General features: G+C 40.4%; 1 protein-coding gene across 4 annotated transcripts in view; it reads right to left on the bottom strand.

Moving 5' to 3' along the window:
- The window catches only part of MBD5 (methyl-CpG binding domain protein 5), a 105,697-nt gene that overhangs the window by 13,850 nt on the left and 66,535 nt on the right, over positions 1-25,312 (bottom strand). For 3 of the 4 annotated variants that reach the window (XM_081870507.1, XM_081870505.1, XM_081870506.1), the window contains 5 exons: positions 24,130-24,232; positions 20,674-20,854; positions 16,481-18,628; positions 4,361-5,392; positions 2,409-2,617 (listed from right to left, as the gene is read on the bottom strand). In XM_081870507.1, coding sequence (XP_081726633.1) covers positions 2,409-2,617; positions 4,361-5,392; positions 16,481-18,628; positions 20,674-20,854; positions 24,130-24,232 — 3,673 coding nt within the window. The remainder of the gene's footprint in view (positions 1-2,408; positions 2,618-4,360; positions 5,393-16,480; positions 18,629-20,673; positions 20,855-24,129; positions 24,233-25,312) is intronic. The other variant, XM_081870508.1, reaches the window with a different exon arrangement.

Below are 25,312 nucleotides of genomic sequence, written 5' to 3'. Positions count from 1 at the left end.
TACACTCCTTGGAATTCTGCATGAACCTACCTATACTTTCAGATCTTCTTCAGAGGCCCTCTGCTGTCTGCAGTCCCTACTGGTTACCTAAGATAGGGCCTTTTTGGCAGCAGTGCCATAAGGAACTCTCTTCTTGTGAAACTCCTTTCTCTTGGCACCTTTTCTAGAGAGCCTTTAGAAGATGCTGAGCTTGAGGCAATGCTCTGCTTGTGTTCTGCTGGGCATGTCTGCCTTTATACTTTACAAGTAAGTTATTGTTTTATGTTTCTGTTTTGCTCATGTAACTTCTGTTTTATTCCATGTTTTAATATGCTTTTGGATTTGTGAGTTTCCTAGGAGTTTTATTTATTTTTTTACTTTAAAAAGTGGGAGGACAATGGTGATACTACTTCTCCTTTTATTGCTCCCCCCGGGGAGGGGGGGGAGTTGGCTTCTGCTATTTAAATTCAGTTTAAGTCTATAGGATCTAAAGTGCAAAATCTGCCCTCAAGATTGCAGCCTCAGTGAATACCTTGATAATGTTTTCCCAGTCCCCATGCATGGAGTTTCTTGCGTTTTCTACCGATTTGATCAATTTTCTCTTTATCTAACCATCACTGCAAACGTTTCCTTTGAAGATCCCTTTATCACACACTTGCCAAGTTCACAATCTACTATCCAGTTGAACTCAAGTACGTATATTCTATATGCATTATTGTAGGTCTCACTCTCATGCTACCAAACATTTGTTTGTTTATGTATTCATTTACATTATCTACCAGCTGTCTTTCAGAATAAGACATCCCAAGGCAGCGTAAAATAAAACATATTAAAATAAAGCAATAGAATATGAATAGCTAAATGGCAGCAAAATTCAAACTAATAAAAGCAGTAACAGGCCAATCCAAAGATTAGAAAATCAAAGAGTCTTTAGGGTTTGTTTATAATTCTGAAGTGAGGGAGCTAAACAAAGTTAGCAGGAGAGGAAGTTCCAGACTAGCAAGAGGCTTTATCAGATTCCATCGACTCATTACAGTCAGGTAAAAGGATGTGCCATGAAAATCAGTAAAGGGCAAAGTCTTGGGAGAGGGGGCATTTCCTGGGACTAGATAGAGAGGTCTGTAGAACCTGGTGTTGGGAGCCCTTTAAAATAAACTGTAAGAAGTTACAACCAGCACTTTGAATTGAGCTTGGAAGCTAAGGGATAACCAATGCAGCTGATGCAGGACTGCTATTACATGCACAAAGCATGAGACCCCACAAGTGCCCTTCTGTACCTACTGAAGATTTCAAACTTTGTTCAACAGCTTTATTTACAAAGCATTGCAGTAGGCTGGAAATAACCAGTCCATGCATGACTGTGGCCAGGATTACTTTCACCAGATAGGGTTGTAACTGTCGATCCAGCTGAAGTTGGTTGATGCTGACACTACCCTAACCCGAGGAAGACCCAGGCAAACTTGGCTCTTGCAGCCCCAACCAGGACCAGTTGCAATCATTTATCCAGTACAATAGTCTTCTTAATTAATCTCACCCCTATCTTGTGTGGATTAAATTTCTCCTTTTTTGCCCTCACTAACCCTAAAGAATCTATAACAGCTGCAGGCTGTTACTATGATATTTTCACAATCTGCATCTAAGCTTTCCCCCCAGTATTATCTATCAAAGCCTGCATAGAAAAGCAGTCTAGCAATATTTGTTATGGCTACATTAAACAGTTACCAACATTAAATATATGCATGATTCATGTCTAACAAAGCAAAAAACCAGAAAGTCACATAGCACAATGTGAGGAAGATAAAAAGCACCCTGAAGGCCATGATTTTTGCAAACACAGGGAAATATTTAGTTGTCTGGAATAACAAAATGATGTATTTTGCTATTATTCTCAAAGAATAAAAGCTTTTCTTCTGCTACCCTCTGCATTAATTTTCATCCAGCTTTTGTGTTTGGAAGTACTATAATGATGTTACTGCACAAGGTAGCTCTCTTTTATGATCTAGTAGCCGCTGATATTTTCTGTCATTTTCTTAGCTTAACTTATGCACACAGATAGTAATGACAGGGAAGATATTTTAAAAATGCATTTACAGGGATTTGTTTCAGAATACTTAAGTCAATGAAAGACTTCTAAAACTTAAACATTGATAAATAAATATAACACCAGGTCCAAGAATTGCAGAGAAATACTTTGCCATTGCCATTCTAAAGAGCAGTACCACAGTTTTTCCTTGTAACTTATGAGAAGTGAAAAGTTCACAATGTAACAGTCTAAGAATAATCGACGGATGTTAAAGTACTGAGATAATAAAATGGGATGATTTAACTTCATACAGACATTGCTTTAAAATCCGCAATAAACTATTGAAGCAGTATAGGAATTTGTATTATTTTTCATGGAAAACTTGAAAGAACAAACCAACTTCTACCTGGAAATTCTGGAACAGACAAGCCATAGGGTTTGAGTTGTTAGGTGGCCCAGGAATGGGGGGCTGTCCTTGAAAGCCTTGGAGATTCTGATAGCCTTGAAGAAGCTGCTGTTGCTGATTTGATGGAAACATTTGATTGTTGTTGAACAGTGACTGTAGATGCGTCAGTTGATGATTATTAAGGGTAGTATTTATTGATGACATGTCACCTGCAATTCCAAACGTATAGATATTTAAGTCAACAATTTTCTGAAGGTGTAACACATGGGTCATATTTTACCACTTAGTGACAAGATGTGGAATAAAACTCCCTCCCAACCCACCCTTCAGTGAATCAATATTTCAGGGAACTAATATGCAAGGTATGGATTTCTTTCACAGTGAGCAGTCTTGCTTACAATGAAGTCTAACTCTGGATTCGCCTTGCATATACAAAATGCAACTTCCATGGCGTTTCTTAAATAGCAACATATTCTACAGCTTATTAAACAGTCATTTAAGTACTCTCTTGTTAACAATATTTTTTTAAAAATCCTATTTAAATGTTTAACATTCCTACTATTAATACTGTAATAAAACCTTGTAAACCAGTAACGGCACAAATTATAGAGACTGTTTACATTTAAGTGACTTATTTTTCACAAGACCTTTGCAAATGAATGAAACTTTTACACTTCTTTTTTTAAAGCCGTAACCAGCTAAGAAAAACTAGAAGCTACAATCTCATAATACTTAGTTGATGCAAGCAAGGTTAATTTTTATGAATGGGATCCAAAAGGCCCCCATACACATGTACCCTTGCATGAGGCTTGCATGATTTCCTTCTCTGACCACACTGCTTTATGTTGTGTCAAAAACTACAATACAACAGAAACAGAGGACTACGTGGACGTGAGAAAACCTGGTAGGTGTGTGGAAGCTCTGCGCACAATCCTTTGCACACCAGCCTACTTTACAGGCACCTATGTAATGCTAAAGCATACACTTAGAAGACACAAGCAATTTGGCACAAAATGCACAAGAATTATGAATAAGCAACAAATCTGGCACAGAATTCAAATTTTATCACAAGTTCTTAGCAAGTTAGGTCTGTGTTAATCAGAAAAATGCTTGTGCATAATACTTCTATGTTTTATTAGCAGCAATTCACGGAACACACACACACAAACACACACAACCAGGTAGGCATATTCATAAAGGAAGCACAAGAATTTGGCAGACTCTCAGGCCCAATTCACACATTTATATCACTGTTGTACAGTCATGTTCCAATGAAGGACTTCCCAATAAATGTGAAAATCTAGGATATTACTCTCTTAGATTTAAACATGTGAACTGGAATTAAACTTTCTATTGATGTTTGTCAAGTTGTTTAGAAACCATTGGTTTCTTACCAAAAAATGAGAATCCAAGAAGCAAGGGAACTTAAGTGTAGAGTGCTAGAAGGGCAGCCTATTGCCTTGAACCTGTGGAAGACTGTACTCTGAGTGCTTTATATATACTGTGTCATCATAATCTAGGGATTGGACACATTGATTATTATTATTATTATTTAATTCAGATGGACATGGAAGCTTATCTATTGTACAGCTACTCATACTAACCCTGTGATGCCTTGAATATATATCTATATCTTTATCTATTAAAAAAATGCTGCATCCCAAAGATGCATCTACGAGATTTGAAAAAAGTAAAAGCCATTCCAATTGGTTGGTTGAATTTTGATGGCATCATACTTTCTAAATAATAGGGTTTTAAAAATGCTGTTTAAAAATGTCTGTCAATTATATTTGCAGTCTTTCACTGGAATGGTTAAGCAAGTTAACATAGCATAAACGTTTTTGGGAAAAAGTGCAATGAAATGGAGTTTTGAAAAAAAGGTTGAAAAAAGAAGTTCCCACCCACCACCATTTTTTTTTCTTTTTTAAAATCTGTGAAAATATTTAACTTACCAAGTAGACCTGTCCCCAGTAGAGGGTTAAGTAGCTGTGGCACCACAGAGTTACTGTTGAGTTTAGCTGAACCAGATGTACTCCCAGCATTATTAGATATGCTCAGCAATGTTTCTGCCATTGACACCACTGCTGTCCCACCAAGTGTTGAGACAGACAGTGCTGCCACTGCTGATGATGTAGTGGCTGTGGTAGTGGTAGCCTGGGAGGAGGTTGCTATGGAAACCTCTGGATGATTAGCAGGGTTGCCCGATGTAGAGTTCAGAACACCACCCAGCAGCTGGGGATTCAAGGGCATTAATCCTGAGGCCCCAGTGACAGCTGGAAGGAGCAGGGGGTTTGAAGTAGTGTCTGTGCCTGAAAAGCTTGGGAAAGGGTTTCCCAGGGAACTGGTTAACAGGGTATCAGCTCTGTTGGTATCTGACTGACTGCTAAGCAAGTGATCTGGTGGTGGGGCTGTCATCTGTGTTACTGAGGGTACAGGATTGTGTTGCTGTTGCTGTAACAGATCTGAGATGGACAGATTGAAAGGTGCTAAGGGGAACATGGCAGCTGTTTGGGCTTGGTTCTGTAGAAGAGCTGCTAGCAGCTGGAAATGAACAGGTTGCAGCACCTGCCCATCCACATCACCGGAGAGCAAAGCTAAAGCAGCATTTACATTTGGGTTGAGAATACCTAAAGGATTGAAGGTGACCTCAGACTTGCCTTCTCCTGCTGAAGGCTGCAGTATATTTAATAGATTCTGGTTTAGGAGGTGCTGCTGATTCACTGGCAAAGAGATAGGTAGTGAACTAAAGAGGTTTGGATTCAAAGAGTGCGGAAGGTTGTTGTTTGAAGTGCTGTTCTGTGGAAAATGCAGAGCATGTTCATGACCAACAAAAGGAAAGTCATTCCCAAGGGGGAGCTGGCTATGTAGTGGGTTTCCAGATGCAGTTGTGACGATGACACCATCTTGAAGAACGGATGTGGTCTTGGTGATGGCAGGTTGACTGGCGCCAGCTATAGCTGTGGATGATGGTGGTCCTGTCCTTCCTGCAAATGAGAAAGAAAGAAAAAAGTATCACACATTGAAAGATAAATGGCATAATGAATAACTGGTCATAAATATCAGGTGGAGTTTGCAACACTCAGACAAGGAAGAGTTATTAATATATCTCCTGCCTTATTTACAGTGACTCACAAAACAGATAATTAAAAAACCAGCAAAAGTACTAAATCATGTTACAAGTATTCAAAGCAGTATTAAACTACCTGAAAACAACAAATGTGTGGAAACAGAAAGCTGGCTTTTCTTCAGATTTTATTTGTTACATTGAATGAATGCTGCACAATGCAATTTAATACAGTGGTGCCCTGCAAGACGAATGCCTCACAAGACGAAAAACTCGCTAGACGAAAGAGTTTTCCGTTTTTTGAGGTGCTTCGCAAGACGAATTTCCCTATGGGCTTGCTTCGCAAGATGAAACGTCTTGCGAGTTCTTGCGATTTTGTTTCCTTTTTCTTAAAGCCGCTAAGCCGCTAATAGCCGCGAAGCCGCTAATAGCCGTGCTTCGCAAGACAAAAAAACCGCAAGATGAAGAGACTTGCGGAACGGATTAATTTCGTCTTGCGAGGCACCACTGTACTTATGTTATTGTCAAACGCTTTCAGAACACTTTAGGTAGTATGTCAACTGAATACATAAATAAAAACAAGTGCTTCCATATTTTTCTAAAAGTCACCAGGGTGATGCACTGTAGAACATATTCTGCAACTTCAAGTCTACTACTGAGATAGCCTTGGGCCATCTCCTAGCATAAACAAGACTACCGCAGGGCTACTCTCTGTCCTTCAAAAGAGAAACCACTGCATAGGGCATCCTGGACCATTTTAAAGGAAGCTCATATTCAAGCCACCTGGGTTTTTAAAATACAGAATAGAATTTGTAATTAATTATTTCAAGCACTATAATGGGAAATATATGAGAAAGATTATATAAGAAATATTTTGCATTAATACATTACTTAAAAACTCAGCCTCAACAAGACCATTTGTTTATTTGTGGTTTTGTGGGGTTTTTTATTGTTGTTTTTGTTCTTGGGCAAATACCAAGTACAGTGTCAGAGTATGAGGTAGGCTTAAATTCTAATAATAAGATTGTAGAAAGTTAAGGAAGACAGATTAGCAATCAGAACAAACAAATTCCATTCTCAAGACTGCCACCATGTGGCTTTACATATCAAAAACATAATGGGAAATATACAGATAAAATATGCATGTACACAAAAGCACAGCTCTTGAGAATGTGAGAAGAAAAAGACTAGGCAGAATAGAAGCTAAATCTAAAGCTCACTGACAGAGCATTCTGAAAGTCCCACTATTTACATATTGCTGTAAGTTCTGCACAGTACAGAAAATATTATAAACCTTTGTCACATTTATATCCTATCCTTCCTCCAATAAGATCAAGGCAGGGTAAATGGGCTTTTACCCATTTTATTTCCACAGAAACTGAAGGTGGCGAGACTGAGAAGTAATCACTTGGTCAAGACTGTCAAGCAAGCCTCATAGCTACCACATTTAAACTCAGCTGTAAAGCTCTTCACACTTTATGCAAAAATTGCAAAAACGCCTTAGGTCTTATTTACAGAATGTTGTTTGCAGACACATATGCATTATATAGGCACTGCTTTTGTTTCTGTGTGAAACATACTCCCATATTTTGTTTTTCAATATTTTTGTATTTTGATTAATAAAACCAGGTTTCTGAAAATAGAAGTTCTTCTAGTTCTCTCAATCCAATAAAACAATGCAAATGGCATGTAAAATATTATGAGACTATTCATGTTATTATTGGACTCCTGCAAAGCACATTTGTGGGCCTACCTTAGAAGAGAATCTGGAATGGGTTGGGCAGCTTGATCTCAGAAAGCAAGCAAACATGCACATACATGCATACATAGGATCTATAATACTTGTATGCATAAAAAGGTAAAGGTAAAGGTACCCCTGCCCGTACGGGCCAGTCGTGTCCGACTCTAGGGTTGTGCGCCCATCTCACTTAAGAGGCCAGGGGCCAGCGCTGTCCGGAGACACTTCAGGGTCACATGGCCAGCGTGACAAAGCTGCATCTGGCAAGCCAGCGCAGCACACGGAAACGCCGTTTACCTTCCCGCCAGTAAGCGGTCCCTATTTATCTACTTGCACCCGGGGGTGCTTTCGAACTGCTAGGTTGGCAGGCGCTGGGACCGAGCAACGGGAGCGCACCCCGCCGCGGGGATTCGAACCGCTGACCTTTCGATCGGCAAGTCCTAGGCACTGAGGCTTTTACCCACAGCGCCACCCGCGTCCCTACATGGTGGTAAGAAAGAAAATGTTTTGCCATCATGGAAGTTTAGTCTAGGCTCCATGGTGATTTAAGCCCTGCAGTTAAGGCACTGCCATTCATTAAGGCAGCCAGAGGAGGCTTGGCCAAGTCAGTCAACGAACAGTCAATGCCTCCATAGAGGAAGGTGTAGTCTCATCCAGTCTTAAGGTGGCTCTGGCTGAAGAAACCCTCTCTGGATTTCACTGCACGTTTTAGACCAAGCAGTCTGAAATGTTCAATCTCTGGGCAAAGTAGTTTTGTGTGCATGGTGGTGACTAATTTTCCTGGGTCCTTGGATGAAATGGATTATTCATACCCATTTAAATCTGCCCCAGGCTCCGTTCTGACACAGACATGGTGTTAGGCACCCTGGTAGGTAGGAGAAATACATATTGTTGGATTTCTGAATGTGTTTCAATCACACCAGTCATGGTATCCTTTTTGGTCATCCCTAAACCTGATAATGGAATTATGGTTCCTAACCTATCCTAACCCAGCTAACCCATTATGCTTGCACAACAGGACTTCACCCTGCGCCCAGTCCAAATCTTTTCCATAGGATTGGGGAAGCCCCTAGAAAAGATGTGCGGGAGAAGCTGCGCTATTGTGGAAGCAGATATTCTTCCACTGAAGGAACATTAAGGCATAGGTGTTACTTTGGAGCAGTTCTATTTTCACAGCCAAAAAACTCTTCAGTGATTAGCACTGTATTTTGGCAACTAGGAACTCTTCTTCCCAGTGAAACCAGGGAACTAAAGTTCCTTGAGAGGGCCTGGGGATTTCTGATACAATATTTAAGAAATCCTCAAAAAACTCAAGTCCACAAGAGACTTTCGGATAGACAGGCCTAAAGGTATAAAAGTATGAGTTTAATGCACATTTGTAGTGCAGTATTGATAGGAACCAAGTCTCCTGAGCAGAATATCTGACAACTGCTCTTACAAGAATTGCAAAAACAATTGCCTTTTGATGAAAGGGAACATGAAACGTTTTTTCTAGGGAACAAAATAGTGTATTCTGTTTCACTTAAGAAGTTTCTACTTGACTGCAATCACAAGAGTCATTGACTGAACATGATACCAATGTGTAACCAAAAGTTAACTAAAACTACTACAGTTTAATTATATCATTACCCTTGTAAGAAAAGCCAGTATCCTGCACGTGGACATGCTAGATAACAGAACAAGGTCTCAGAGCCAATTGGAGTATGTTCCTGCATATTCAAGAGGTGATAGACTCCCACAATATGCTGTGAAACCTTTCTAAAAAAATTGATGGAGTACAGGGGTTGTGCATCCATGCTATTCGCAAGAGGGCTGACAGTAGAGAGCAATGCAGGCACAACCCTCAGCTTGGGAGATATGCTGGGAAAAGAAAAGGGAAAAAGGAAGTTGCCTGGTACTTGCTACCCCTCATTCCAGGGCCTAAAACAAAGGAAGAATTAGGGTTGCAAGACCTTGAAGCTGAATCCCCACCCCATCCAAATCCATTATATGGTGAGGTATAATACTCCTTAACAGCTTCAGTTTAGTTAACCCGTCCCAGGCTGTGTTAAGGGCTAAGAGCTGGCCCATCACTAGAATGCAAACGTAAAATGCGCTGGGTGGTTTCTTGTGATACTTGCATGAGTCAACTCTGCCAAGAATTCTTGGAGCACTTCACTAGAGTGGGAGTTTGGTGGGATGGGATCAGAACAATACTCTGAGTTCTGTGTTGTTGTTTTTAAGTTTCAGTAGAGCAAAATTATTTCTCTGTCTTCTCTGGGGCAGCAAACAGCTTTATGAGGAAGCCTTTCTGTATTGAGGAAGTTATCAAGTCGATCACTTGGCCCAAAGGGAATGACTTCTAAATATCCAGACTACTGTCCCTCTTCCCTTAGTGAGACTCCAATGCCAGGGGATTCCCCTCCCCCACAAAAAATGCAGGAACTCATGGGGGGAGGAGATATATTCCTCCAGGAAGAGCTATATCTTTAAGATATGTTTGGCTGTGCAGGTTATTGCAAATTAGAGCCGTGCACCAGATTCAGTTCTGAACTGATCTGCACCCTGATCCAGATTGGGTCGAGGAAGTCTCCAATCACTACAGTTGGTTGTGTCTTCCTGGATTGATTTGTACTGATCTGTAGTGCTTTTACTCTGCCAAAACTTTATTAGGAATTACAAATATAGGCCATCATAAAACATCCATATGTAAAATTTTAAAATATATACAAAAACAGCCATGTAAAATATGTAATAATGAGGATTTTCATTGGAGTTTCTTCCTGCTAAATAGTGCCATTCATTATTTGTAGTGCAAAACAGTCCCTCAGAAATCCAGGCAGACCATCTCTAAACTGTTGCAATGATTACATCACCATATAACAAAAACGCCAGGATAGGGAGAGGAGAGCTGCAATCTTATCCCACCCAGCACTCCCCAATCAAAATTCTTGGGAGGAGGCAGAGTGAAGTCTTAGAATGACTTCTAAGATCTGTCTTCTGAGTTTTGTTTCCTTCACAGCACCCTATTCAGACTTACACTTTTTCCTATCCTTTCCCAATTAATCCTAGTCCCATCCTTTTTTAAAAAAGAAAGTCTGTTCCCTTGTGTTTTAATATTCCTGCCCCTCCCCCCAAAACTGGTTCTAGCTCTTACATAAGTTATATTTTTTAGAATGCTAGGTTTTCTGTGTCTGTCTTTATCAATACATTGTATTGTGTATGTGTGTGTTGTGAGTACATTGTACACAGTCCAGTACGCTGCACACTACCTGTGTACAAGCAAGAGACAAACAATGCAATATTATATACATCAGTAAAATCTATTTTTAAAAAAACTTTCTTGAAAAAGCGAACTTAAAACGTGCCTAGCATTAAAACCCTTTTGAGCTGTTTGCCAGTAATTTGGCAGGGTTAAGCCCCCTTGTAGTGGCTAGCATGTCTGCATATTTTATTGCTTTATGTGAAACTAGCAAACAAACAATAAAGTTATGGCCATTTTGGTTCCCAGTTCAAGTATATGGTATTTCTGAAGATTTGTTTCCTCCCCCTTGACTTCAGTCCAGAGCTTATTGGGTCCAAATCTGGTCTGCTCTGGATTTACAGGAAGAATATTTTTTATTATTAAAGATTGTGAAATATTTGAAAAACTCATGTGTGCAAATAAGCTCATTAGCAGGTTTAATGTAAAACAAGCAGCTAAATATATTATTAAGAAACACTAAAGAATAACTTAAAGATGGAGTAATGTGGAAAATGCAATATGAAAATTAAAAAGGAACCACAAAAAGGGGGGACGGAAGTCAAATATATGTGTATTAGAAATGTATGTGATTTGTGTTTTTGTAATTTGCATGGCTGTAAATTTTTGAAAGACTGAAAAAAATGTATATATATAAAATACAAATCAGCCACACAATTTGGATAGAGCGGTCCATGCACAACTCTATTGTGAATAATTGTTTGAAAATAAAGGATGGGTGAAATATTTGGCAAAAGGTTGTTTTTGACAGGCAATGTGAAAAGGATGTACTATATGGAATAAATTCATAATAAAAACCTCATTCAAGAAACTCAAGCTCCTTTCATATACAAATATTCTATATTCATATGACAGACATTAACTATATGCTTGTTTTCTCAAGTTTTCCTATTTTTAAAAAAGTTGAGAAGCTACGAGTCATTAATAAATGCTACCTAAAGTTCTGAGGTGTTTAATTTTATTTCAACATATTAAAGAGCAAGATAAAAATAAGTAGCCTAGTTGTACTGAAATAAATATTTATGAGTTATTGCCAATTAAATACCCATCATATTTCTATATGCCACAATAAATTAAAAAGTGAATGCTGATGAAGGAATATAGGACTGGGTTCTTTGCAAAACTTAATGTCATTACAATATAAAAGCTAAAATTATATTTTAAAAGCATTTCTACAAAGTTGAAAATGTTTACCTTCTGGTCTGTAAATATTGGCCAAGAGCAATTTCTAACAACACGTCAGAATCCTGCAATCATGTCTGTTTTGATTTATTTCACTGTGCTGGGTTGAACTTCTTTTGGGGGGGAGGGGGCAAAGTTGTTGAGCTCCCCCCCCCCTTTTTCAGCAAAATCACCAAAAAAATAAACATTTCTGATATGGGCTGCCATACATCCAGGTTTTTGCAGACATTCTGGCTGCTTTTCAAAAATACTGCCTGGACGTCATTTTCGATGGACGAATCCCAGCAATGTCTGGGAAATTCCAGGCGTATAGCAGCCCTAGAAAAGCTATCTTCTCTTGGTATGCTGTCTCAACACGGATGAGGTGCTAGGACATCTGCTTTACATGCAGAATGTCCCAGGCTGGGAATGTCCCTGGTCTGAAACTCTGGAGAACTGCTGCCATTCTGTGTAGACAATTCTATGCTAGATGAACCCAGAAAGATACAGTTCTGTGGAAGGCAGACTCTGTGTTCCTAACCACATCATCTCTCTCTCTCTCTCTCTCTCTCTCTCTCTCTCTCTCTCTCACACACACACACACACACACTATAAAAGACCTTTCTTTTCGAGTCAGCATAGCTTAGATTACTATAAATTCCATGTAGTTAAAATTTAAAAACATGTTTTATGTCACTGTTCAGTTTTCAAGTGTCACCTTCACACAAGGTAGTGTGTGACACTACAGTCTCTTCTCCGCTACTGGTCAGCACCCTGTCCTTCCCTTTCAGCAAAGGTTATCCCGCTCAAAATGCATCAAGAAGATGCTGCTTTTTTGCTTTTAAATTCTTGGTAAAGTACCAACTTACAATTTAACATTATGAGGGCTTTTGATTACTAATAGTTGTTGTTTTTAATTTTTTTTTTGCTTTTCTCAACTCCCATATGACAAATTGCCACCTTATTTATGTGTCACCTGTCGAGAGTCAGATATGATGGTTCCCTGGCATCAACAGAATTCACCAATACTTTTTGCTAACTCTCCCTGTCTCCAGCCAGAAATCCACAAAACATTTGCCTACAGGGCTTAGTCAAGAAGTGGTGCAGTAACGGTCTTCTCGCACCCAATTCTCCTCCTTTTTGTTTTAGGTTTAGTTTCCTCTTGCCATTAACCTTTTACGGCTTAAATGCTTGCATTTCCTAGTCAAAAAAAGGAAGAAGTTTGACACCGCTTTATTGCGCTCCCCCAAACTGAAGTGTTCTTCCTAATATGACAGCTAGGTAGCTTTCTTTAATTCTTTTTAAAGATTATGGATGTACCTCTGTACCTCTTCAAGGGCAACTATGGGCTGTTTCTCATTCTTTCTGCAATGGGCTCTCAGTGTGCATGGTGGGAAGAGTGCAAATATTTTAACTCTTCTTGTATGCTTACAATGTAAGTGGTGCTACAGCTATGCCCATCCATACATTTGCAAAATTTTCTCTTCAAGGAGGCTGGTGTCTTCATTACATACCTTTAGGCGCCAGGCAAAAATGTTCCTTGTCAACTGGGCCTTTGGCTGATTAAAATCCTATACCCTTTGAGGGAGGCGAGTTTATAGGTTTGTGGGTTTTTTGTTCTTGTTTTTATTATGTATTTTGTGTTTTTATCTTGCATTTTTATATTGTAAAGCGCCTCAAGATCTACAGAGGAAGGGCAGTATGCAAACTGAATTAATAGTAATTAACAAATTGTGCTCATATATTCCTTATCAGATGTTACACTGGTGAGGATGCAGAATCATTCAGGCATCACCCACGAGCAAGGAAGAACCTGTTGGGCAATTGTAAGGCAATCAGGTGATAGTTTAACTTTTCTATCTAATGATATGAACCAGATTATGTCAGTAGCGTCACAATTATAGACAGTTCTTCCTGTCTGCATTTCACTGTAAGAGTGTTTCACTCTGGTTTCTTCCAGTGCCAGACAGATATGACTGCTGCATCTTGTGCACTTATGTCATCTTTCACTTCTGTTGGTATTATAGGTTTTCGTAGAATACCAGTTGTGTATCTCTGCTGATGGCTCTTTTGATCCAGTGGAAACTTCAGTTAGCAAAATGGGGTGAGGCAATTTCGCTGCACCACTTTCCTCCGTGGTCCCCCCCCCATAAATCTGCTCACGTGGAATGGGGGCCTTGTGTGGTAGGTAGCTTGGGGGACTGCAGGAGCAAGGGGCAATTCACAAAATTCACCTGTTCTTTTCAGCTTAATGAAGCCTGATGGATCAAAGAGCCTTCTATCAGTGGAGAGCATCACTGGATTTCTATTTTTTTAATAACTGTAGTTAGGCAATTTGTACAAACCACTGCATACCCAACAATAAGGGGCCTCTAGAAGTAATAACCAAGTGCCCAGAATCTGGCACAGAAGAGAACACATCTGTCCACTTTAGGTGATGATGATTTGAAGGTCTTTGACACAGAGCTGATTCATAAATTCCTTTGATGTCTGCAGCCAGCTGTACCTCTGGCAGAATGCTGTCTTCAGTTCTCCTTTATAGATCAGTTGTATTTATAATATAAACAATAGGGTTTTATAAGTCAGAAGCCCCGCCTCCCCATGAAATTAGCTTCATCTCATGATCAAAAACAAAAGGTATCGCAGAAGTGAATGAACATCATTTAGTACCACACTTTATTTTAGGTGATTCTAGTTCTTAGATGTGTGTATATAAGGTTTCTTCAGACTACAGTTTCTGGATCCTTCAGCAAAACCCTTCCAGACTCTGAAATTCATATGGCTGATATTAAAGCTTTAGTAGTTTTTCATAATCATGGAATTTTGTGAGTCAATAGTAACAAGCCTATGGGTAACATGCCTCTAGAAACTAGTGCCTGCGGAGATTACATAATTTAGGGTCCAATGCAACCCGCTCCTGATCTACAAACTAGCCAGCACAATGTTATCAAACTGCACTTCAATGCTTCAGTATTAAACACAACTACTATTTATATAACTTGGTTTTAGCTTTCCAGATTTGTCTCCCTAAGCAGGCATATGACAGGCCAAAGGCAAACAAAATGTGTGTAGAATATATTAGAAAAAGAACTTCCATTTCCTGGCCTGAGCTATTTTATTTTTCAACTACCGATCTGAAAGGGAAAAAATATAGATAAGTATCCTTCCAAAGATTAGTTTAGACACACTTGTCAGAAGCATCTTGCTCAAAAATCCTATTATGAAATCAAAAATAGTATGCAAAGAGGCTAACAAAAAGTGTGCTTATTTGTAGATAAGACACTGTGATGCAACCTGCTGGCTTCGTCAAAAAGAGAAAATACAGAATTTCTCATTATGGGTTGTTATAAATGTGATTTCTAGAGCTTTGTTTGGGTATTAGTAAAGTTTCCAGAATTTTTAAAACCATAGACAAAAATAAAATAAAATGATTTACACTCCCCAAATAAATTATTCAAATAGGCTTATCAAACCTAAACTTTAATAACAATTTAAATTCATCAAATTCATTGATCTGAACCAGTTCTACCAGTGCAGAAGTTCTAATAGGTCTAGATACAGGTGCCTAGATAATAGGTCTAGATACAGGTGCCTATTCCAATCCACAATAAAAGACTCAATTTAGCACACAAAGCTGTTTGGTGTATTTAAGAAGCTTGCACTGAATAAAATCCAGCATTTAAAATAAGGCTGCTACATGCTAAATGTAGCTGATATTTTTTGATAGTTGGCAAATAGGAAACAAGATGTGTGGACCTGTAACCAAACACTGTGGTGTAACCCTAATGGCTCTGTTCTACCTCCACTTTTAGAGGTAGTGTGACTCTGAATATCAGCAGCTGAGAATCATAGCTTGTGTGCTTCTCATAGCCATCTGGTTGGCCACTCTGAAAAGAGGATGCTGGGCTGGGCTACATGATCCAGCACGTTCTTCTTAATCCCAACACTCATTACTTACTCTAGTCTAGAACATACACTGTAGTGCGGTTTTGGGGTCTGAAGAAGGGTGGTGAGTGAGGAATGAAAAAAAGTACACTTTTTCATAATTTCCCTCCAAATTATCTCCATAATCCTTTTTTTAAGGGACACAGATCTCTTCCCCTCTCTGATCCTTCTCCCCTTGCTCAGGCTACTAAAACTGCTATGGATTGGATCAGGCAAATTCTATTCAAGTGATGTAGGAGGCCTCTGAGCATGTTCAGTCTATCAGGCATCGTCTCATCTCTCCTCTCCTTCTAACCAATATTTTTCTGCACACCTAGTTCCAAACCTGGACTCATGGTTCAGCTCTTCCAAATCATGAGCTGCAAACCACAGGACAAACCTTACATTATGGCTTATGGTTTGCCTCCTCTGTGGGAGCCCACCTATTTTGCTTTGGCTTAGAGTTATATGCAAAGTGGGCCGTTATGTTAGCCAATTATCTTAACATCCTTGACCCATCTGAACCATCTATCTATCACTATAAAATACATAACTATACGAGAAAAACCAGCCATATCTAGCAATGTCCAAAGACTTTTAAAAGAGAACAGTATCTATAACCAAGCTATAAGATGCTGTTCTTGCTTTCATTGTTTTTAATATCTAATGCTGTACTGTTTTTAACACTTGATTGGGAGCCGCCCAGAGTGGCTGGGGAAACTCAGCCAGATGGGCGGGGTATAAATAATAAATTATTATAATATTATTATTATTGGGGAAAAGGTTGGTAGAAGCATGAATAAGTAAATAAATAAATAAATTGCATCTCAAAATAGAAACTTTCCATTTCTTTCTCTTGAAGGTGCCCAATGAAATATAAACGTAAAAAGGCACTGAAACAATCATTCAAAATTTTTAGATACCAGCTTTTAAAGGAAACATACCTGCTTCAGGACTTGTTCGACTGCAACTGCTCACAATGCTGTTTGGTATCACTTGATTGGAGGGTGCTTGGATTCGTGGCTGAGTTGGGTTCAGATGTAGTGAGTTTCCTAAAGTCATTCCAGGTTGACTGAGCACCCCACAATTTCCACTAGCTTGCATCTGATTTATTAAGCCTGCAAGATGGTTGTTTGGGCCAGGACTAGTACCATGGCCAAAGTTAGTGTTTGAATTCTGGCAGTGCATACTTTCTCCTCTTAAAGGTAAATCTTGTGCCAGTGAATTATGAATAGTGCCAGAGTTCATATTAGTGTCTGTAAAATGCAGCTGGTTAGCAGAGCAAGGCAAAACAGTATTTGAGCTCCCACAACCAGAAGTACTATTGCTGCTCATATGAGAACTTTGACAGCTCATGGATTGAAGTAACTGGGACATAGACGTAATGGGAAATGAACCTTGATTCTGTTTTCTTATCAAGTCAGGCCCAGATTTAGGAACTCCAGAACTATCCAACTGAGACTGCCTAAGCAAACTCAACACGGTAGTGTTTGGTGGTTTTCTTTTCCTCAAAGGGTCTTTTTGTTGAGACATAAGCTTATCTCGTAGTGCTGCTCGACCACTTTGCCCTTCACTTGATGGTAGAAGCATGTTAGCAGTAGGAGGAAACATGGTGTTTAAAGTGCTATGTCCATCATTGTTGCCACTACTGGCAACAGTTCCAGAATTGCTACTGCTGTTGCTATTGTTACCAGCAAGTTTATTTTGATTTGCTAGCTGTGCTTTGGCTGCTGCTGAGAGTAAACTACTAGCTGGAAAGGAGGCAGCATTGTGCTGGTTCAAGATCTGATTTAAAGGCATTCCCAGCAAGCCAGGCTGACTTTTCATGGGCCCACTTCCAGCAGATGCAGATGGAAAAGCTGCATTGTTTGGAGGATTCAATACATTACTCATTCCAGCAATCAATGGGTTAGGGATATCCTTATACTGATGGAGTCCATCAGTCTTTGTGGAAGGACTTGATGGCATGGATGGCCTAGGAGACCCTATTGTTGACCTTGGTGATCGAGGAGGAACTTTAATATTACTACAAGATGACTGTGGTCCTACTGGAGGCATCATGAAATTTCCATGATCAGATGATGTGGAAGATGAGCGTGATCTTTGGGGCGAAGCCTCAATCCTTCCAATTCCAGATCCCATCATATGAACCGGTGATGTTACTGGGGAGGGTGAGAGGGAGGTTGAAGCAGCATGCTGAACTCTTTGCACATGACTCCCATGGTTTGTGTGACCAGGCTTTACAGTTGGCAAAGGGAGATTACTTGGCAGAGGGACAACGGCTGGAGGCATGCTTACATTCATCACAGGTACCTGAGAGTGAACATTTGAGTGATAAGTACTTGGATTAATGATAACAGGATTCTGATTCACCGGTTTGCTAGGAATGGGGTCAAGAATGCCAAGCGGATCCTTCTCCGAAGTTAATGGCTTTTTCTGAAGAGCACAGGAAGGTGGTGGTGGTGGTGGAGGAGGAGGTGGAGGGCCTTGAGGTGGTTTGTGGTGAAACATTGCTCGTGGCATTTCCATACTAGCTGAAAAATTACACATGGGTTTTTTCATTACTGGACTTTTTGTGGTCAGGGTTGGGGAAAGAGGTATATTAGTCCTTCCAGCCATTGCACAAGATGACTGCACAGGAGAACCATGTAGCATTACTGAAGGTGGGGACAGAGGAGTTCTGTTCATGTGAACAGGACTAGAGTTGGGTGCTCCATGAAAACTGGAATTATTCCTTGTGAAAATATCTGGACTTCCAAGAGGGTCTGTCCTTGGAGAGATGGAACCATCTCCATATATTTGTGATCCTGATGAAGCTGGACTAGGCATTCCTCCATGGCCGCCACGATATGGAGATTTCTGTCCGTGTTCATTACTGCCCAATCTCTGCCTGGGATAGACAGAATGAAGTTCTTGCTGTTGGTTTGCAGTCATCTCTTGCACATATAGCCTTCCCATGGCATTTGAGGACCCCATCATCAATTTGAAAGGAGTTTTACATTCTAGCATCACAGAATTGGTAATTCCTTCATGTGATTTATTCCTCATTGATCTTGGAGTTGCTGCTCGTGAAGGTACTATTGGAGTTGCACCTAAATAAAAAACATGAGAGGAGAGTTACTATTGTAGAATGACATGAAATATAACAAAAGAGAATAATTCCCCCCCCCCCCCCGGACAGAACTGCATCCAAGTACATTAAACACAAAATTCTGTAATTTGCCATGGTCTTGCACCAGGGATTCTGGTAGGAAACCTATTCCATTTATTCCTATGCCAGTCTTCACTAACCTAGTGCTTTCCAGATGTTTTGGACTACAACTCTCATCAGTCCCAGCCAGCACCGTTTCTGTTCAATAATAATTTAGAGCAACGTACTTTTATCAAAATGTGACCTACTATGCCTTATCCAGGCCAGCAGCTGCATAACCATAAACTCCTGATGCAACTATCAGTTTCCTGAGTTGCCTTGGGGCTGCTTAAGACCTATCTGCCCCAAGAGAAGGCAAAAATGCCCAGGGCAGGGACTTCATTTCATCAGCTCCTAATCTGACCCAAGAATATTTTGCAGCATTTCCTTTTTCTAATATTTATGAACTACCATGGGTGCCTTGACAGAAAGGCAGCATATAAATATAATAAAATAAATAAATGAAAGAAAAAACTTTCAAAACAGCCAGCTATTAAAAAGGAAAATTAGGATATCCCCTGCTGCGATAGGATATTGATCTTCAGTACCTGGTTGTACTTCCCCAGCTTTGTTCTAGGCCAAATGTGGATGACTGAAGGAGGAAAGCTGTGTGGCACTAAGCTATAGGAATGTTTGGAAGGGCATGAACTTATTCCCTCTATTGACACTGAACACGGAAGGCCCAAAATGGGTAATTGCATAGGAGTGGGTACCAGTGGAGTGCAGCTGGCTAAGGATGCTGTATTTTGATGCCAGGTCTGGTGTGTGCCTAGAATGTTAGCATTTCCCCAAGATATGGAAGTTCCACACTGATTTACCTATCTATGAAAACACAAACATATTAAGCTCTTTTGCATTGGGGTAGAATCACAGAGTTGTAGAGTTAGAAGGGATCCGGAGGGTCATCTAGTCCAACTCTCTGCAATTCAGGAATCTCAACATACATGACAGGTGACCATCCAACCTCTGCTTAAAAACCCAGTCCTGTCCACTTCCAACAGTTTGACTTCATCCCCAAAGGTGCACGCCTCCATTGTCTTCCGAGACAGATGGATGCCAACTGTCTACTCTTGGCTAGCAGTCTCTTCTCAGTCTCCAGGAAATCTATGTTCCAGAACAGTAGCTACCTGAGATCCTTTTAATTTTAAATACCAGAGATGGAGCATGTGATCTTCTGCACGCATAGCACATACTCCATCATTGACCCATGGCTCCACTAAGATATATGATCCAGGACCTAGGAGGGGGTGATTTAGGATTAGTGGAGTAAAGCGGAATGACTCTGCAAGGTGTAAAAAGGATGTATGGTCCTCTAAAATCACCTCATAAGATTTAACATACTGTATTTTTCGCCCCATAGGGCGCACCGGCCCATAAGACACACCTAGTTTTTTGGGGGGGAAATAAAGAAAAAAAATTTTATTTCCCCCCCAAGGCGCGAGGCTTCCCCCGACCCCAGCCCCCAGAACAGGCTGCTCTCCACAAGCTGTGGGAGCTACCTGAAGCCCCGGCGCGACGGCTGAGCGCGACGGGGCTTCGGGATAAGAGGCAGCACTGCGCAAGCTAGGGGAGGGCTCCCGCGGCTTGCACAGAGCTATCCGAAGCCCTGGCGCGACTCCTCAGCGCGCTGGGGCTTTGGGATAAGAGGCAGCGCTGCGCAAGCCGTGGGAGCCCGGGGGGAACTCCCGCGGGCTCCCACGGCTTGCGGATAGCTTCCTGAAGCCTGGAGAGTGAGAGGGGTCGGTGCGCACCTTGCATTCGCCCCATAGGACGCACACACATTTCCCCTTCATTTTTGGAGGGGGAAAAGTGCATCCTATAGGGCGAAAAATACGGTATCTTTTTTTTAATAAACAACTTTTGAAGATTAATTCTCCCTATTACATTACTTACTTCTGAACATTAACATTGAATTTCTTCCTCCCACTTGTGAAAAGCCAAACTTACTTGTTCCACCACCAGGGCTAGTTAGAACCAATGAAGGATGAGGTGCTTCCATGCTCTTATGAAGTGTAGCCACTGCAATAATTTTCCTTTTATGGATGCATAGCTTAGTGACATCTTCATCTGCTTTAACATCTTCAGCTGTTCTTTGTGTCACAGCAACTCCAGGATCAAAATTAAATACCTTAAAAACAATGCCAGAAACACTATATTATGATTTTTCGGGTTAAGAGACTAACCCCCCCCCCAAAAGTAAGCACCTCTCATTTTCTTCAAAATCTGATTATATAATGGGCATGTTAGAGGAATCAAAATTCACAACATACAGTGGAGGCACACTTATTCTGAGCTGCCCTTGTAGTGGATGACGACTGGAGAACCAACAGTTCTGCTCAAAGTTCTGCTGGTACAAATTGTGGTACCTTGCTTTAAAAAAAACCCACTATCCCACCCTACTGAGATGTGAATTTGGACTACTCCAAGTAGATATATCTCACAACACCATACTTCTAGTTGTGTGGTATCATTGGTTATAGTATACAATCATACAAACTCCAAAATTATATAAGGGTGTGTGTGTGTGTGTCCTGCCTTCTTCCCTGATGCTCCTTTCATAATAAGGGGCTACCAACATCCTGAAAAGCTGTCCTTTGCTTTTATTCCCTTTGCTACTTTTCTCTTGGTTAGCTCCTCTGCTGACACTAGCTGCCAAGCTTTCAGTATAGCACCCTCCGAAGTATCCAATATCCTGCTATCGCTAGTTGTGCGACTGGCAATACTTGTCCAATAAGGTGTTTATACCATAGACCCAAATCATCTCATGAAAACTCCAATTTGACAACATTTCCCTGAGCACCTCCTCCCAAAAGGTGTACACCTTTGTATAGGCCCAGCACATTTGTTGACGGGACCCCCAGTGACATACAGCCCCACCATCAGGTGCGGGGGGGGGGGGGAGCACTTAAAAAAACCCCACGTATTTTTATTAAAGATTTCTTGGTTTACAAAAATATGTGCAATGTCTCTTTTTTCAAGTTACATTTTCTACAGATCAGTTTCATTTGTTGAGACATCAGAAGAGGTGGAGGGGGCCATGGTGAGTGGGGTTGGGGTTGGGTGGCAATGTTTCTATTTTACTTAATGTATGTGTGGGGTTTTGTGTCAGCATCGCTTGTGCAAGTTCTCTTTGCTATTTGCTTGTCTTCCTTTGGTGGTGAGAGAGGTTGGGGTTGGCTTAAGGTATGGTTGTTTGTGATTGGCTGTGGTGAACTTTGTTTTCATGTGCGAGTGGGGTGTGTGTGTGTTGTTGAATCAGGTTAGCCAGATTGATTTGTATGCTGTTGGCGGATTCTTGTCGTCATCTTGTTGGGCTGTGTATGTGTTAAAGGGGAGCCATACAGGGGTGAAGGCGTCTTCTTTCATTGGGGAGCAGCACTTATGTGGGCAAAGTAGAGTGGAGTTAGACACCATTTTTGTAGCATTTTCAATGCCATTTCCTTTATTCAGGATGATATGTGGCTGTCAAGCCTGCTTTGTCGGATATTTGACAGTCACAGATTCCTGCATGAGATTCAGCCCCTCAGCTGTGCTAGTATTCGATACAATTTGGGAGACCAGACCATGTTCCATTCATTCAAGTTTAAGAGTCATTCAAAAGAAGGCAACTGGATAACGGCAATGCACTCTGTGTGGGGCTTCACTCATGCTTGATCCTGAAGCTGCTGTCAGTGTAAAATGCTGCAGTGTAGAATTGCTGACAGGAGTAAGGCCTTGTCAGAATATAACACCTGTGCTCAGAGATCTGCACTGGTTGCTTCCAGACCAAGTTCAATATCTTACTGTTAGCATATAAAAAGCCCTTAACAACTTGGGACCAGTTTACCTATGAGATTACTGTACACGCCCCCCACATGCACTTCTGACCGCTTCAATTGGCACTATTACAGGTGCCACATAAAACCCATTCCACATTTGTAAGAACTCAACCATTTAGTGGCAGCACCTGCTCTTTGGAACTCCTTGCCCATTGAGATCAAGCAGGCGCCTTTCACTGTATTTTTCTGATAAAAACATGTTTTTTTAGGCAAGCCTACCCAGATGCTTAGAAAGTTGATGTAATTTTAATCTGCTTTAGTATCTTAACTTTTGTATGTTTTAAAGTATGGTTGTGATTCTTTCTTGATATTCTTGTTTTATCTTTTGGTAGATATCTTTATCTTATTTTGTGAATAAATAAGTTCCCTTAGGGCACCTTGCTTATTCTGCCTCACTATATATTCTTCTACCTTGGGTCATTGCACACTCTTCCTTATCTACTACTGTATATCTGGCAAACTGAATTTCTAAGAGAGTTCACACAAACTGCTACTAGGGAGGAAACACAGGAAAGAGCACCACTGCAGGAAAAAGAAAGCAATGGACAAATTGTGTTTTTCAAGGCCACTACAATTTTGCTGCCCACTACTCTACTGTATAGTATTGATTTGATATATAGCAGATTGTTATTTATTAATGGTTTGATTATTTCTGAATTTGTCATTATGTTAATTACATGCTGCAAAGCACTCTGTGATCTGATTGATGAAGATCACAGAATGATGAAGATAAACAAACAAACAAACAAACAAACAAACAACAGAATATTTGTGTACTGTAGACCACTGGCAGTAATAAGAACACAAATGTTGCAATGTGGAGTTATTATGGACTGGTTGGGATGCAGAGGAATGATGGGAGGAGTCAGTTGAGGAACCAGAGCCCAGAGCGTGATGGTGGGACAAGGATGAGTGGTCAGAAGGAGGAGATTGGGAAGAGGAGGTGCCAGAAGTGGAGGCAGTAACAGGGCTTAGTGAGCTGGGAGAGTCTGTGGCAGAGAGAAGTCCAGAATCAGATGCAGAAGCTGAAGCAGGGGGAAAGCAGGGGAGGAGGGAAGCAAAGAGGCAGAGGTAAGTCAGGCTGGAGAAGAGTCATGGGTGTTTCCCCTTCCTGCTGCGACAAGCTCCCCTCACCCAACGTCTCCCTGAACCAGAAGAGGAATGAAAAGTACAGAGGAGACATTGGCTGTACACAGACACAGTCTCTGATTGCTTGGAAAACCGCCCCCTGAAGAGGCAGGGACTTAAGATGGCTGGGGGAGGGGGGAGGGACTTTCAGTTTCAGCAACTGATCCATGGGGTGAGACCTACTTTTATATTGTGAACAGCCCTGAGATCTATGGATGAAGAGTTTTATACAAATAAATTTACTCTCTTAGCCTACTAAATAAATAAATAAATACACTAAGCATTCACCTTTAAACAACCGTTTAGATTAATTATGTGAACCACGCCAATAAGTAATGCATCTTGTTTTCAAAACGGTTTTGTTTCTAATTAATGACTTTTAAAATTTTACAACAATATATTTAGCTCAACACATATTCATTTTTCATTCAGTATGTTCACCGTTATCCGATTTTACCTTGGGAAGGATGAGGGGACATTCTAAACCACACTTGCATGTTCCATCAGTCAGCAGATACGTTTTAACCTGTTCCAAACAGGACAATAAAGACCCACTAGGACTGAAAGAATAAGAAAAATGTAAAATATGCACATTAATGAATATTGCTAGAAAATACTTCACATACAATTGATGTATCAGTTTGGAACGCACGCAGCATGCACACACAAACACAGAGTACAGCTTCACTATTCTGCAAAAGTTTCCACAGAAAAGTTAATGTAATTTCTGTTCAGAACAATACATCAAACTTACTTTTCTCTAACCTACATTTTAACAAGAACTCAAGGCTAGGCATTTCAAAGTTGCTCCATTGTTCTCTTGGATGTTGCAGGGTACCAGCTTGTCTATTAATGTATAATGCACAGGATAACATATAATGCACAGAAGGATTGAGGAACTAGTACACACAGAGGATTAGCTTCACATTTCGTACTGTTTAAAAGAGCCTACAATCTCCAGAAGTTCCTATTTCAAGTAATAAAAGGTTTTCCTCCAAATAAATAAAGAAGAAAAGAAGAAGAAGTGTAAGCTTAGACAGGCTTTTTAAAGACAAGTTTATTCCAAATTGATAGCAGGACCCAAGTCCTACTATGCAACAGACATTTCATAGATATAGGTCTACCTAAAAAAACAGTCACAAACCCAGCCGGGGAAACTGAAATGAAAGGAAATGGTCTTAGAAGACAGTTCTTTAGGGATATAGGAATATGATGAGTGTTTAACTTTGAAGTGTTTCTGGGGAATGAGGTTGCTCCTCTGAGTAAATGTGTTGGTTAGATTGTATATAGCTGATGGTAAATTCAAGCTCTTACACAAGGAGCCACTACTGGAGAAAGTAAACCTTGGATAAACACAAATTAGGTAGAAATAGATAGATAGATACATAGATAGAGAGATAGACAGACAGACAGACAGATAGATGATAGATAGATAGATAGAGAAATGGGGGAGGGGAGAGAATTATATTTTAGTCTATTCCATCTTTTCAAGCATTAGCAGTTTTGTTGGGCCTGTGTATGGAGAAATTCGAAGGAAGAATTTGCTTAACTGGGAATGGAATGGAATGGGCTTTCACATTCTGCAATATCCTTCTGAGCTACAATTTTTTAGGCCTGTCTTAGCATCTAATCTTATGTTC

Source organism: Podarcis erhardii (assembly GCF_964252035.2).
Source record: "Podarcis erhardii genome assembly, chromosome: 1".
NCBI lineage: Eukaryota > Metazoa > Chordata > Lepidosauria > Squamata > Lacertidae > Podarcis > Podarcis erhardii.
This window is presented reverse-complemented; position numbering and strand designations above follow the sequence as displayed.